This window comes from Sorex araneus, chromosome 1, assembly GCF_027595985.1.
Source record: "Sorex araneus isolate mSorAra2 chromosome 1, mSorAra2.pri, whole genome shotgun sequence".
Lineage (NCBI taxonomy): Eukaryota > Metazoa > Chordata > Mammalia > Eulipotyphla > Soricidae > Sorex > Sorex araneus.
The window spans coordinates 7723521-7738023 of NC_073302.1; the positions used below are offsets into that span (position 1 = coordinate 7723521).

Below are 14503 nucleotides of genomic sequence, written 5' to 3' on the forward strand. Positions count from 1 at the left end.
TAATTTACAATATTGTTAATGGTGATTTTGTGCTTATATCATTCCACCACCACACCCATCGCCAGACTGCCTGCCTCCCTCTCCCGAGGGCCCCAGACACCTCCCTCTCCGTCCACTGGGGACTCAGTTCTGCGGACCGGCTCTCTCGGCTGTTGCCTCTGTCTCTCTGTTGCGCTCTCTTTCTCCTTACCTATCGCGAGCCCCACACAGGAGAGAGACCGTCCTGTACTAGCCCTTTCCTTCTGACCTCACTCAGCATGATGCCCTCTTAGCTCCATCCGTATCTTGGCAAATTGCATTATTTTGTCTTTCCTTAGAGCTACACAGTATCCCATTAAGTATGTATACTACAACTTTATTAAGGGCTTCAATGAACATAGGTGTGCCTATGTCATTTCTTTTTTTTTGTCTGGGGAACTGTTAGATGCCAAGAAGTAGTACGTCGAGGGCTGGAGCAGTGGCACAATGATCCTGGGTCAGCCACGTGCAAGGCTGACCCTACCCACTGCACTACCACTCCAGTCCCCAGAACCCTTCCTTTTTGAGGCAACCCACCCTGACCTGAGGACTTTCTAGTTTTCATGTTAAATATTTTTTGGAAGCAGGTACAGCTGATTCTTTGAATACTCTCCATCCAGTGTTGTTTTGCTGTCATGTTGATGAGAAAACAGATTAATTCCTAGCCATGGCTGCTGTGTGGAAGAAATTGTACATTCTTATGTGGGTTTTCTCTGGTTATTCTGATTTACTCCCACGTCAAGAGGTTAGTACGTCTAGATCATTCCAGTCCAAGTGAATACAGTCGTATGTTACTGTACCCTCCGATGGAAGGAGGACAGGGGTGTGTGTGTGTGTGTGTGTGTGTGTGTGTGTGTGTTACTGCACCCTCCGATGGAAGGAGGACAGGTGTGTGTATGTGTGTGTATGTGTTACTGTACCCTCCGGTGGAAGGGGGACAGGTGTGTGTGTGTGTTATTGCACCCTCTGACGGAAGGAGACAGTCGTGTGTGAACCAAGTTTGATCTTCGGCATCCCATACAGTCCTCCAAGCTCTACCAGGAGTGATTTCTGAGCACAGAGCCAAAAGTAATCCCTGAGCATTGCCAGGTGTAGCCGCAAAACAAGAAAACGGCAACAGAATCACGTGCTGTCGCCTGTTGAGCTCTCTTCAACCCCCCTGGGATTTTTTAAGTGTGGGGCCATTCATGACGTCATCCCCTTCGTTGAGTTTATTGATCATGTATGGTTTGTATAGTGCGTATCCAGTATTTGGAGAGACCCGGAAGGATCTCATGCCTATGAGGCAGCCTGGAATCATGGAAAGGAAAAAGAGTATGTGCTTTAATCTCATGTCACCGGTTGCTCCCAGTGGTTTGGGCGGGATGTCTGTTTGTGCCTCGTTTGCGTGCGCTTGCCTTGACTGTCCGGCTTGTGTTTCCTTCCAGCAATCAGAGAGGACGGCATGCCCGGAGGCAGGAATAAGAGCATTGGGCCGGTCCAGGTGAGTTCTGGGCCTCACGAGGCTTTGGGATCCACCCAGGATTTCTAGACTCTTCTGCTGTGCACCTGGATCCTCTCACCTGCTTTTGGGGGAGCCATCTTTGCTTTCCCTCCTGTGAGACTTTCTGTTAAAGCCTCACATGCAGGGTCAGAGACGGTGTGTGAGGTGCTGCCCTGGCACACAGCTTACACTGGTCTGTCCCCAGCACCATCTGTGGTCCCCTGGGCCCTGCCTGGAGTGATCCCTGAGCGTAGAGCCAACTGGGCCCTGAGCACCACTGGGTGTGGCCCCCAAAACCTAAATAAATATATAAGTTCTGCACACAAAAGTGGGTTTTTATAAAAATGTTAAATACATAAAATAATAAAATAAATATAAAACTTATATTGTGATGGATTTCACAAAAAAGAAAACTCTAGTTCTAACTCGGCCAGAGGATTGGGCGGGGCTGGGAGTGGGTAGCGTCAGTCACTTAAAATTGTGGATACCTTCGCAAACATTTCAAGACTATTTTGCTGTTAGATACACCTGAGATTTACTAGCAGAAACTTCACTGACTCATTTATAGGGTCGGGATGATGATGATGCTCATTCAGACCCATCCTGTATTACGAATGAATCTAATGGGAAGGGTAGCCAAAGAAACAGACCTCATCAGATAGTTAGACATAATGGTATTCTGTCCAGGGAGTACAGAAAGGAGGGGCTAATTACCTTATGCTCAGCCTGGAGTAATGGTTCGGGATTGAAGATAACACCAGGAAAGCATTCTAGAAAAAGTAGTTTGTCCTGAACCTTGAAGAGAAAGGAGGAGTTAGCTATGTTGCAGGGAAAGTAGGGGGCAAACAGCTTTCACTCCTGCTAGGGGTTAAAAGACTAAAAGACTTGTAAAAAGATCTGGAGGTGAGTCTGTAAGGAATGGCAGGTGCCGTCCAAATGCTAAACCACTTCCGGGGGCTCTGACTGAAGCCCCTCAGAGCTGGTGGAGGCCACGAGGCTAGACTAGGTTTGACACGTACGGCACACGGCCAGCGTCGTGCAGCTGGAAGCCAAGGTCAGACCACACTCCTCTCTCGCTGTGGCAGAGGACAGAACACGCCGGAAGTGCTTGGGTCTGGTTTCCTATCTCACCTGTCATTCCCAGCTGGATACTTCCTGTTGGGCAGACCCTTAAGGATCTTCTGGGCCCAGTCCTTCTAGAACTGTTTACTCACTCCCTATATGGTGTAGTCGTTGGGCCACAGAATTTAACACTTGGATACTTGGGTCTCTTCCTCAGACTCAAGCCCAGACTTAATACGTAATATGATATTAGACCAGTCCATTGCCTGAGCTACAATCACTGTCACTATCATCCCGTTGCTCATCGATTTGTTCGAGCGGGCACCAGTAACGTCTCTCATTGAGAGACTTATTGTTAATGTTTTTGGCATATCCAATACGCACGGGTAGCTTGCCAGGCTCTGCCGCACGGGCTTGATACTCTCGGTAGCTTGCCAGGCTCTCCGAGAGGGGCGGAGGAATTGAACTCGGGTTGGCCGCGTGAAAGGCAAACGCCCAACCGCTGTGCTATCGCTCCAGCCCAATATCAATGCATTAATTGATTGATTAATTAATCCGTTCAGCTAAATATTAATTCATTAGACTGAGGAACATCTTCCTCACTCAGAAAATCTACAGGAAGGTACATCATTAGCACTTGATAAGTGAACAATCGTTTTATCACCCTACGTGCGTCTTTTTCAGTACATTTTAAAATACTATCATTGCTCTGGGTAGTGTAGATGATTTTTTTTATCATCCATTATCATAAATGCTCCTAAAAACAGTGATAAAGTTAATCTTTGTCAGCTTTCCATAAGACTTTTTCTAAATATGTGGTAATGTATCCGTTTATTTTTCAGCTGTCAATATTTTATTTTTAACAGTAGCTTGTTTTCCCCTCTTTCTCTTTGTTGCTGTTGTCACTGTGGTGTCTAGAGGCCACACACTTGATTGTGGTACTTTTTGGGGTTGTCCATCTAGGTTGTGGTACTCCCACAGTCAGCCCCAGTGAGTAGGTTTGCCTCATACTCTGGTTGACATGCATGCATATACACGTGTCAGAGGGTTTATCTAGTTGGGATGCTTGCTCACATTTCCGGTGGTTGTGTTTGTGTGTGGCTCTCCACATCCCGGGCTATCACACGCATTGTGGCAATGCTGACTCCAGACAGGAAAGCTGCGGGAACTGTCAGAGGAACTTGCTGTCGTGAGCAGCACCAGGGATCACGACTCGACTCGATGCTTGCGGGCGCTTGCAGCCACTGCGTCATCTTTCGGGCACCACCCAGTGGCTGAAGTACCAAAAATAATTCCGGAACATAGGCTTAAATGGCTTTGGTTGGTTTGCCCAAGATTGTACCACGAGAAAATAGTCTGACTGTAGAATTCACATGCTTAACAGTTATGTTATCCTGCTTCTCTCAGAATAGACAGGATCAGGAGTGCATGAGACTAAAAATCCTGCCTAGTAATAATACAAGGGCTCACATAAAAGATAGCAGTTGAGCTGAGTCTTTTGTTTTGGGACCACGTCCAGCAGTATTCAGGACTTAATCCCATCTCTGTTCTTTAGGGAGGCTTGGGGGGTCTCTCTGGGGTACCCAGGATCAAACCTGAGTTGTCCGTGTGCAAAGCAAGTGTCCTACCCACTGTACTGCCTCTCCAGCCCTCCCTGAGTTGAGGCTTAAAGGACTAGTAATAAGTTTGTTATTAAAGAGTTGTTGGGCCAAGAGAGCGAGTACAGGGGTTACGGCACTTGCCTTGCACATTGCTAACCCCAGTTCAATCCCTCGCACCACTATGGTCGCCCAGGCTCTACCAGGGGTGATCCCTGCCCTGCAGGGTATGGCCCAAGAAAAGTGTTTCTGGGCTAGGAACAGATTCAAGGTCAGAGGGGGAGAATCGGGGTCAGTAAGTTAGAGCAAGGCCAGGATGAGCAACGTGCCCAGAAGAAGAACGACCGAGCTGTCCCAAGAGCCGTGAGAGGCCTGGAGTGTGGAGAGAGAGGTGCGGGAACAAGAGTTTCTCTCCGAAGCAGGAGCAGAGGGCATCCTGCGGATCCAGCCTAACGTGTCGATTCCTTCCCAAAGATATCCGAGGAAGAGATCGAGAGGATCATGTCTGGGCAGGAATTCGAGGAGGAGGCCAATCACTGGAGCAACCCTGGTGACAGCGACCACAGCTCGCCTGGGAACAGAGCTTCAGAGAGCAACCAGCCCTCTCCCGGCTCCACCCTGTCCTCCAGGTGAGCTCCCAAGGGATACCTCTGGGCTGAGTGTTCCTGCCAGTCTCTCTCAGCCACGGTGCTCTTTTTTTTCTCTCCCTTTTTTCTTTTTGTGCCATCCGGCAATGCTCAGGAGTTGCTTCTGGCTCATGCACTCAGGTATTACTCCTAGCAGTACTCGGGGGACCATATGGGATGCTGGGGATCGAACCCGGGTTGGCCGCGTGGAAGGCAAACGCCCTCCCCGCTGTGCTATCGCTCCAGCCCCAGCCATGGGGCTCTTGCTCCCTCAGCCTTAGGGGTCAGACCCCGGATGATGGAAAGTACATTTCCCAGCCCATTTCTTGCAGAAGACCTTGAAAATGTCAGCAATTTCTTCTGCAGACTGATAAATGTGATAGATGCTATCTGTGCCCATACATTCTTCACCTAAGAGAATGCTTGAATTAGCTTTTTCGTCTCATTTACTTTTCTACAATAAACCATGTGACAATATTGAACCGTCATTTCATTACATCAGGAAGATTTTTTCGTTTTGTAAGTTTCAAGAAGCAAAACTTGCAGTTTGTCAGATTTGCTGCTATCACTAGTTTGGAGACATAGTGGCTCAAGAATCTTAGTTGCTTTGTGTGGATTAGTTATTAGCTACCAAGAAAAATCTCTTCTCCCCAGAACCTTTCTTATATAATCAGAATTGACAAACTGCGTGTAAGGCCAGATGGTAAATATTTGAGGTTACATCTCATCCAGTCTGGTTTCAACTGCTCAGCTCTCGTTCAAAACAGTCATAGACAGTATGGAAATAAATGGCGGCAACTATTCCAGGGAAACTTTCATCTTCTATTTTCTTTTTTTTTAGGGGGGGGGTGGTCACACCTGGCAATGCTCAGAGGTTACTCCTAGCTATTCACTCAGGAATTACTCCTGGCAGTGCTCGAGGGACCATATGGGATGCTGGGAATCGAACTCAGGTCAGCCGCATGCAAGGCAAACGCCCTACCTGCTTTGCTGTTGCTCCAGCCCCAGGAAAACTTACTTTCTGTTTGACTTTTCTTGTTTGTTTTGGGGCCACACCCAGAGATGCTCAGGGGTTACTCTTGGCAGTGCTCAGGGGACTATCTGGGGATCAAGCCTGGGTCGTCCAGATGTTAGGGCAAGAGCCCTCCCCACTGTACTGTGGCTCCAGCCCCCATTAAAACTTCCTTACCAAATCAGACCTTGAGTCAGTTTACCTCATTCTGTTACAGATGGATCTGGGTGAAACTTCAGGGGGGATTTTTTAAACTGATGGACAGAGTGGTAAGAATTCTCCAAGAAAAAAGGAAGATCAGATTTTGCTTTTTCTTGATATTGCAACTTTCATTTACTTATTCCTTTATTCTTCATTTAAATACAGGAGTTGCTACCACTTATTCCTTCATAGCTGATAGGTTTGTTCTGTGGTCTGGCAAGCACTTAACCTGTCAAATGCCTCCGTTTTCCTAGCACTACAAGGTCCAAACACCCACCTCTGTAACTTATTCCACGAGTTTCCATTTAAAACGCTCTGTGGGACTGGAGCAACAGTACAGCAGGTAGGGCATTTGCTTTGCATGCGGCCAACCCGGGTTCCATCCCAAGCATCCCATATGGTCCCCCGAGCACCCCCAGGAGTGATTCCTGAGTGCAGGGCCAGGAGAAACACCCCTGTGCATTGCCAGGTGTGACCCAAAAAGCAAAAAGTAAATTAATTAATTTAAAAAAAAAAACTACTCTGTAGTGATAACTGTGCAAAGAAGCCATTCAGCCAGTATGTGTCCAGTACCTGCTCTGCCTGGTGCTAGGTGTTCAGGGGTAAGTAACGCACACAGCCCCCGCACAGTTCCTGCCAGTGAGGGAGACGCGTGTGGAACCATTCTGGAGACCGTCGCTGCTTCCTTTGCGGGGCGCCGTCCTGCTGGGATTCTGCCTGACGTGACGTTTTCTTTCCCCAGTAGGTCGGTGGAGCTCAATGGATTCATGGCCTTCAGGGAGCAGTACATGGGGGTGTCCGTCCCGCCACACTATCAGTATATACCGCACCTTTTTAGCTACTCCGCCCACTCGCCACTGCTGCCCCCCCAAGCTCGCAGTCTGGACCCCCAGTCTTACAGTCTGATTCACCAGCTGGTGTCGGCCGAGGATCTGGAGCCGCTGGGCACACCCATGCTGATCGAGGACGGGTGAGTGGGAGTCTGGGAGTCTGCTGCCCAGCCCGGCCCACCCCGCCCCGCCCTGCTGCTGCACCCGGGCTTCAGAACGAGCGCGTTAGGAGAGCAAATCTCAAGCTGCAGAGATCGGTTTAGTACTTAGCCTGGGCAGTCATGTTGCATCGTTATTCTCTTGAGCAGCTTTTCTCAGAGCCGTGGGGTTGTTTGTCAGTCTCCGTGGAATCGTGGTTCCTGCGTGGGCCTGGGTAAGCCAGGCCGTGGGATGGGTCTGAACACTGCACCGGAGATAAGCTGTAAGTGTGGGGATAACCCACACTTACAGCTCAGGTGTCGGCTCCTCAGCAAGGCACCCGGGACCCTCACCGGTCACCGCCTGCTTCCCTAGCAACTAGCCTTCACAGAGGCGCCATGCGTGCTCTGCCTGCTAGCCAGTGGGTGGAAGGAATAGCCAGGCGTTCCCCTCGTAGATAACAGTTCGGCTTTTCGGCCTTCCTATTGCTGGATCAGTTATTCCTTTGGCCTGGAGCATGGCTTGCGTGTTACCACAACTTAAATGCCCCCATTCTCCCCCCAGCCCCCCTCAAAAAAACAGCATGCTGAGGGGCTAGAGCAATAGCACAGCGGGTAGGGCGTTTGCCTTGCAGGCAGCTGACCCAGGTTCAATCCCATATGGTCCCCTGAGCACCGCCAGGAGTAATTCCTGAGTGCATGAGCCAGGAGTGACCCCTGTGCATCGCTGGGTGTGACCCAAAGAGCCAAAAAAAAAAAAAAAAAGAAGTGAAAAATATCTTCCAGAAGACCAGAAAAATCTTTATTAGTCCGGGCACAGGATGATGGCGAAGATTTGTGCCTCCAGTCCTGGACAGTAAATCATGGAGACCCCTCCCCGCCCTCGCCCCTCACATCCATGTGAAAAATGCTTTGGCTCTTCTCTCGGCAGCGCAAGCCTGAGTCCCCGTCTCTCCCCACCAGGGGGCGCAGTGAGAGCAGGAAATGTTTCTGAGCAGGTTCTGTTCTCTCTTGGCTGGCCGGCCCCGAGGCTCAGTATAGTGACCGTCCCTGTGTGGGCCGAAGCCACACTCTAATGCAGGAGTGAAGGGGAATTTACCAGGAGGAATGGAACATACTGGCCACCTACATTCAAAGCCCTGCTCCGTCTGGGTGGGTGCACAGATGGCTAAGCCGCCTCTCCTGTCTGCATCCTTCTATTCCCGCCTCTCCGGAGGTTGCAGCTGGCCCAGACCCACCCCTTTATCATTAGGCTAAAGCGAAGACCTGGCGGTACTCGGCCCAGGGCAAGGAGCACACTGCCACTGCCAGCCCTCTTGTGCCCTCCGGAGTGTCCTCTCCCGGTACCCTCCGCTCTGGCCCGAGGAAGTGACTTCTCCCTTTCCTCCCCCCAGATACGCTGTGACCCAGGCCGAGCTGTTTGCCCTGCTCTGCCGCCTGGCTGATGAGCTGCTCTTCAGGCAAATTGCCTGGATCAAGAAACTGCCTTTCTTCTGTGAGCTCTCAATCAAAGATTACACGTGCCTGCTGAGCTCCACGTGGCAGGAGTTAATCCTGCTGTCCTCCCTCACTGTCTACAGCAAGCAGATCTTTGGGGAGCTGGCCGACGTCACTGCCAAATACTCGCCTTCCGATGAAGAACTGCACAGGTAAGGCTTGCCTGTCGGGAGGATGCGCCCCGTGCAAGGCAGGGGGGCGCAGGGAAGACTCGGGCTCTCTGCGACTCCACCCACCGGCTCTGTCGCTCCAGTCAGTTCTCTGAGCATCAGATTCTGGACTTATCACAGCATGGTAACTACTTTCCCAGGGAGTTTGTATCAGGTATCCTGGACCGAAGCATAGGGTGCTAAGAAGGTCATACGATCGCAGCTGGATTATGGAAGTAAAGTAACATTCCGGAGAAAGCAGAAACACTTTGCCTCCAGGGTGGAGTTCTGAGCTGCAGTTTCCAGCCCAGCGATCGTACCCAGGAGCCATTGCGGGCCACTGATAGGCCATTTCTTCCTGCCCTCTCATTTCTTTCTCACAGTCTTTAACATATTCTAGGTGATGTTCAGCCGATTTCACAGGTGAGAAATTAAATTTCAGGCAGATTTATTCTTGAGGTTTTCAGGTTGGAGCCAGAGCTGAATGGGAACTTTTGCTTGCCCAACGGGAAGCCTTGGACTCTGGGGTTGGCAGAGGGGATGTGGGGTGCGGGGTGGGGTCACAGTGATGCCTGGGTGCTATCCTGGTGCTCAGGGCACCATGAGTGCTGGGTACTGGGCTCCAGTATGGAGTCACCTCTCTGGCATTTGGGCTCCATCTGAGGTGTCAGGAGCGGGGACTGAGCTGGTCCCCTCTGTCTTTGTGCATCACATCCTGATTGCCCAGGACCCTGTCTAGAACGTGTCTCTCACCGACACATCTTGGAGACCTAGAGCACATGGTGACACCCCCAATTCAGGACACGATCTGTTGATAGAACTGTCTTGGCTTCTTACTTTATATAATTTCATGCATAAGAAAAATGAGGTTGGGGCTGGAGTGATAGCACAACGGGTAGGGCATTTGCCTTGCACGTGGCCAACCCGGGTTCGATTCCCAGCATCCTACAAGCACCGCCAAGAGTAATTCCTGAGTGCAGAGGCAGGAGTAACCCCTGTGCATCGCCAGGTGTGACCCCCCCCCCCAGAAAAAATGAGGTTTAAATCACATTCAAGTAGGCATTTCAATAATTCACCTTTGCTGGACACTTTAAGCCTGGTAATCTTTTTTTTTTTTTTTTTTGCGGGTCACACCCAGCGATGCACAGGAGTTACTCCTGGCTCTACACTCAGGAATCACTCCTGGCGGTGCTGGGGGACCATATGGGATACTGGGAATTGAACCCGGGTCGGCGCATGCAAGGCAAACGCCCTACCCGCTGTGCTATCACTCCAGCCCCCAAGCCTGGTAATTTTGAGAGCATCAAAAAGAGGGAAGAAAGGAGCCCCTTCTCTGCATGAGGACGGGGGTGCATCTTCCTTCTTCCAGGACACTGGAGCATAAAGAGAAGCCATGAATTCAGCTGGGCCGAACTCCAAAACAACCCTCAAGCACTGGCTGGCGGAGGGATGATGTGGGCAGTGGCTCCCGGGTTGTTTGCTGATGTTTTCTCATCCCTGAGCTTACTTGCCTCAGGGCGATCTGTAAATAACAGTTTTGAACCCAGCTGACACTTGATCCTGCACACAGAGTTCATCTGATCTCGCAGATGACCTTCCCCTTTGTCGCCATCAGTGTCAGGAGAGCCCCCAGCGTGACCTGCCTTCCACCTGGACTCTGGCTCTGCTCTGGCCAGAGTGCTGGGTTCCACAGGCCTCTGGGGGTCGGGCCGGAAAGGGCTCTCAGAGCCCCCCTCCCACCGAGCCCCAAGAAAGAGGCGAGGCTTGGTAGCAACTGAATTAGGAATATTTTATTTCCTTGGAAAGTTTCTTACCAAGGAGAATTTAGAGCGGGATTGTCTAGTAGTCTACAGCCTCAAAGGGCTTTTAAATTCATGTAAAATTAAAGATTCAGCTCCTGGCTTACACTAGCCACAATGGCACTTGCTACTACAGAGTAAGCCCTCAGCTCAAGAACATTTTCGCGTTCCCAGAGAGCTCCATTGAATGGCGCTGACTCTGGAAGCCGCCTTGCTGCTGAGCGTTCAGGTGTGTCTCACCCTGAAAGTCCGCTTGTTGTCGGGACTATGGACCTACCCTAGAATTGTTTCTAGGAAAGGTGAGAGTTAAATGTCAGCGTGTTGTATGATTTCGCATCCATCTGCTGAGCACCTCTTGTCTCCGGGGGGATTCGGCTGTCACAGCTGGTACCCTTCTGGGAATGCCCTGGAGATGGTATCACACAAGACTGGGAATGAGGCTGGGCTGCCCACACACACAGCCCACCCCTCGTCCTTCAAGCCGCCTGCCCGGTTGTAGACCCAGTTTCTGATCCTGCAGCGAGAGCCCGTTTCTGGTGCGGAAGGCCAAGCGGTAAATAGGAGTAGTATACAGCCTCGAAGGCAGGGCGACCCTGTAGACACAGGGCCCTAGAGTGAGCATGCAAGTCCAGAGCCGAGAGAATGGGCACCTCTCCTCACATAGCAGGATGCTGACCGCAGGGAAAGACATTTGAACAGTATCTGGGAGGCGAGTTCTTTAGGTAGAGTATAAAGAAGGGGAGAAGGCCAGATATTAACACCAGAGCCCTAATAGTGAGAGAATCTGGATGGTTGATGGGTGCAGAGAGCCGGAAAGCAATCCTGCGGAGCAAAGGAAAGGTACCGGAACAAAAGGTATGAAAAAGACTGGTCAAGAAGATGCTCAGAGGCTGGTCTCTAGAATTTGGAGGGGGCAAATAATTCCAGCAGGTAGGACAATTGCCTTGCACGTGGCCTATCCGGATTTGATCCTCAGCACCACATACGTCCCCGAACTCTGCCAGGATCCCCAAACACGGCTGGGTGTGGCCCAAAAACAACAAAGGAATTTGGATTTCAGTGTATAGCTGTTAAATCCCATGATGGATTTCAGTAGAAAGAAAGTTATCAGGTCGCAGTGTGGAGAGATCCCTGTAGCTGTAAATCTCAGGATAGATTAGTGTGGGGGGCTACGGCTATGGACACAGTGGGCTGGTAATTCCATCACTCGGTTCAGAGAAAATATCGTCTGGACATGACTGCGGTGACCACGGGCAGCAGCGGGGACAGCAGGAGTAGGCGGTGGCAGGGAGGTTGGGTCGATGGGACTCTCGAGTGTGGAAGGTTATTGGGGGGGGGGGCGCGCTCATCAGTGGGCACAAGTTCCCCTGGCCGGGCGGTGGGGTCCAAGAAGGGGCGAGCTAGAAGGTGAGGCCCCTGAGTGCGGGTCCGGGCCCGGAGGAGGCAGAGCTGAGCTGCTGCCCAGCGTGGACGGTCTGTAATTGGCCGTGGTGTTTCCCTACTCGCCTGCTCCCGTGTCACTCCCACTCCTCCAGATGCCTCCGCTTTTCACAGCTCTGGAGTGCCGGTGGGTTCCTGCTGTCACGAGCAGGCTTTTCCCGGCTGATGCATGGCCACCTCCTTTCCTGTCTCCAACGTGCCATCAGATTTATGATGCCGGTTTTCGTTAATCAGACTGTTAATCAGACAGCAAGCTGGGTGGATTTGATTTAGAACAGATCGTAGCACCAGCCAGCGACTGCTCCTGGCCCTAATCAAGACCCCTCCCCTTCCAGGGAAGCTGCGGCGCACTCTCAGTGAGCCCTCGCTGCCTTTCCGCCTCATCTGGAGAGTTTCCCCGCACGGGCTGCAGCGGGAAACGTGCGGTTGTTTCACTGACAAAATGGCTGTTTGTGGGCCACAACTGGCTGTGCTCAGAGCTTACTCCTGGCACTGCTCAGGGATCATATGGGTGCCAGGCATTAAGCCCACATCAGTTGCATGCGAGGCACATGCCCTACCCACTGTACTGTCCTCTGGACCTACAGCCTTCTCCCCCCACTGACCCCCATACTGGGCGTGATGATGCTGTTTAGAATAACAGCTAACTAGTAGGAAAGATGAAGTTATGAGGGGCTGGAGAGATAGCACAGCGGGTAGGGCGTTTGCCTTGCACGCGCCCGACCAGGTTCGATTCCCAGCATCCCATATGGTCCCCTGAGCACCACCAGGGGTAATTCCTGAGTGCAGAGCCAAGAGTGACCCCTGTGTATCGCCAGGTGTGACCCAAAAAGCAAAAAAAAAAAAAAAAAAAAAATGAGGTCATGAAATTTGTTTATAAGTGGATGGACATGGAGAGTATCATGCTAAGTGAAATGAGTCAGAAAGAGCAGGTCAGACATAGAAGGACTGCACTCATTTGTAGAATATAAGATAACATGATATGAGACTGACTCCCAAGGACAGTAGAGACAAGGGCCAGGAATATTGCCCCATAGTTGGAAGCCTGCCTCATGAGCTGGGGGAGAAGGCAGCTGGGATAGAGAAGGGATCGCTAAGTCAATAATGGAGGGATCATGCAGGATGGGAGATGTCTGCTGAAAGTAGATAAAGGACCAAACGTGATGGCCTCTCAGTATCTGTATTGCAGACCACAATGCCCCAAAGTAGAGAGAGAGTCTGGGGGAAACTGTCTGCCATGGAGGCAGGGGGAGAGTCTGGATGAGGGGTGGATACTGGGGACATTGCTGATGGGAAAATGTGCCCTGGTGGAGGGATGGGTGTGTGATCATTGTATGACTGAAACTCAAACATGAAAGTTTTGTAACTATTTCATGGTGATTGTATTTTAAAAAAAGAAGAAGAAGAATAGTTAACAACTGCCGATTTCTTTTCTTTCTTTTTTTTCCCCCTGCTTTTTGCTTTTTGGGTCATACCCGGCAATACTCAGGGGCTACTCCTGGCGTCACACTCAGGAATTAGTCCTGGCAGTGCTCAGGGGACCACGTGGGATGCCCCTGCAGATTTTTCTTATGCTGATTCCCATCAGAAGTGCTCTTAGGTGTTTTGTTTTTGTTGTTTTTCGGGTCACACCCGGTGTTTGCACAGGGCTTACTCCTGGCTCATGCACTCAGGAATTACTCCTGGCGGTGCTCAGGGGACCAGATGGGATGCGTTCAAGGCAAACGCCCTCCCGCTGTGCTATGGCTCCAGCCCAGCTTCTCAGGTTTTTGTTGTTGTTTCGCCCTCACCTCCACCTTCCTCTGTGCTTCTGTGCTCACTCGCTGTCCCTGTCCTACGAGTGCAGAGCATGAGATTCAGAAAAGTGAAACCAGGAGGCCAGCAAAGCTTGCAAAGTACAGGTTAGGATTATGCCCTAGGTCACTGGCCTCTTTACACTGGCCCCACACTACATTCCCTAGCTTTCTCGATTGTTTTTGGCCTTTTGGAATGAGTTCTGGAGCCGCAATTCGTCTTTCATCCTGGAGTCTCGCTTTCGATCCCGGGGTGGCAGGTCCTGGAAGGTTGGCTCCTGGGGGTAGGTGCACGGAGACGAAGAAGGAAGAGGCGGCGGGGCCTGCCGGTTCCCTTAATGGGACATAACTTACTCGGTGTCAGTTTCAATTGCGGCCTGAATGGTCCAGTGGTTTGGGGGATAGTGGCAGGAATGTTTTCCTTGTCGCAGAGTGTGTGTCTAGCGGGAACTGGAAGAAGAATGGGTGTGTTTGTCCAGCGCTCTGCCTCGCCCGCTGATAACTCGCGGGACGTGTGGAGTGCGCAGCTGTGGAGGAGGCGCGGTGGCCGGGCAGGCGGGCCCGCGGAACAGAGAGCAGTTTGTTTACCCAGGGGTGGGATGCGGGCTCTGGAGGGACTCTTCCCCGGCAGGCCGTGGAGACGGAGTGGGGGCTGCCGGGCGCGCTGCCAGCTCCCCACCACTGCCCGGCGGGAGCCGACGTAGGGCCTTTGGGAGAGAGGCGGGCGGGGGGTGTTCTCCCTGGGGGAAGGCGCCGATCTGGAGCAGCTGCACGGGCCCAGCCTCAGCCTGGCCAGGGCCTGGCACTGCTGGCAGAGTGTCCGGCTGATAACCGCACACCTGCGGGCTCTGCGGTGCC

At 51.5% G+C, this 14503-nt stretch overlaps 1 protein-coding gene across 2 annotated transcripts in view; it reads left to right on the forward strand.

Annotated features, from left to right (window-relative positions):
• The window catches only part of NR6A1 (nuclear receptor subfamily 6 group A member 1), a 204748-nt gene that overhangs the window by 177898 nt on the left and 12347 nt on the right, over nt 1-14503 (forward strand). The window contains exons 4-7 of one of the 2 annotated variants that reach the window (XM_055122465.1): nt 1446-1501; nt 4636-4790; nt 6743-6970; nt 8362-8616. In XM_055122465.1, coding sequence (XP_054978440.1) covers nt 1446-1501; nt 4636-4790; nt 6743-6970; nt 8362-8616 — 694 coding nt within the window. The remainder of the gene's footprint in view (nt 1-1445; nt 1502-4635; nt 4791-6742; nt 6971-8361; nt 8617-14503) is intronic. The other variant, XM_055122470.1, reaches the window with a different exon arrangement.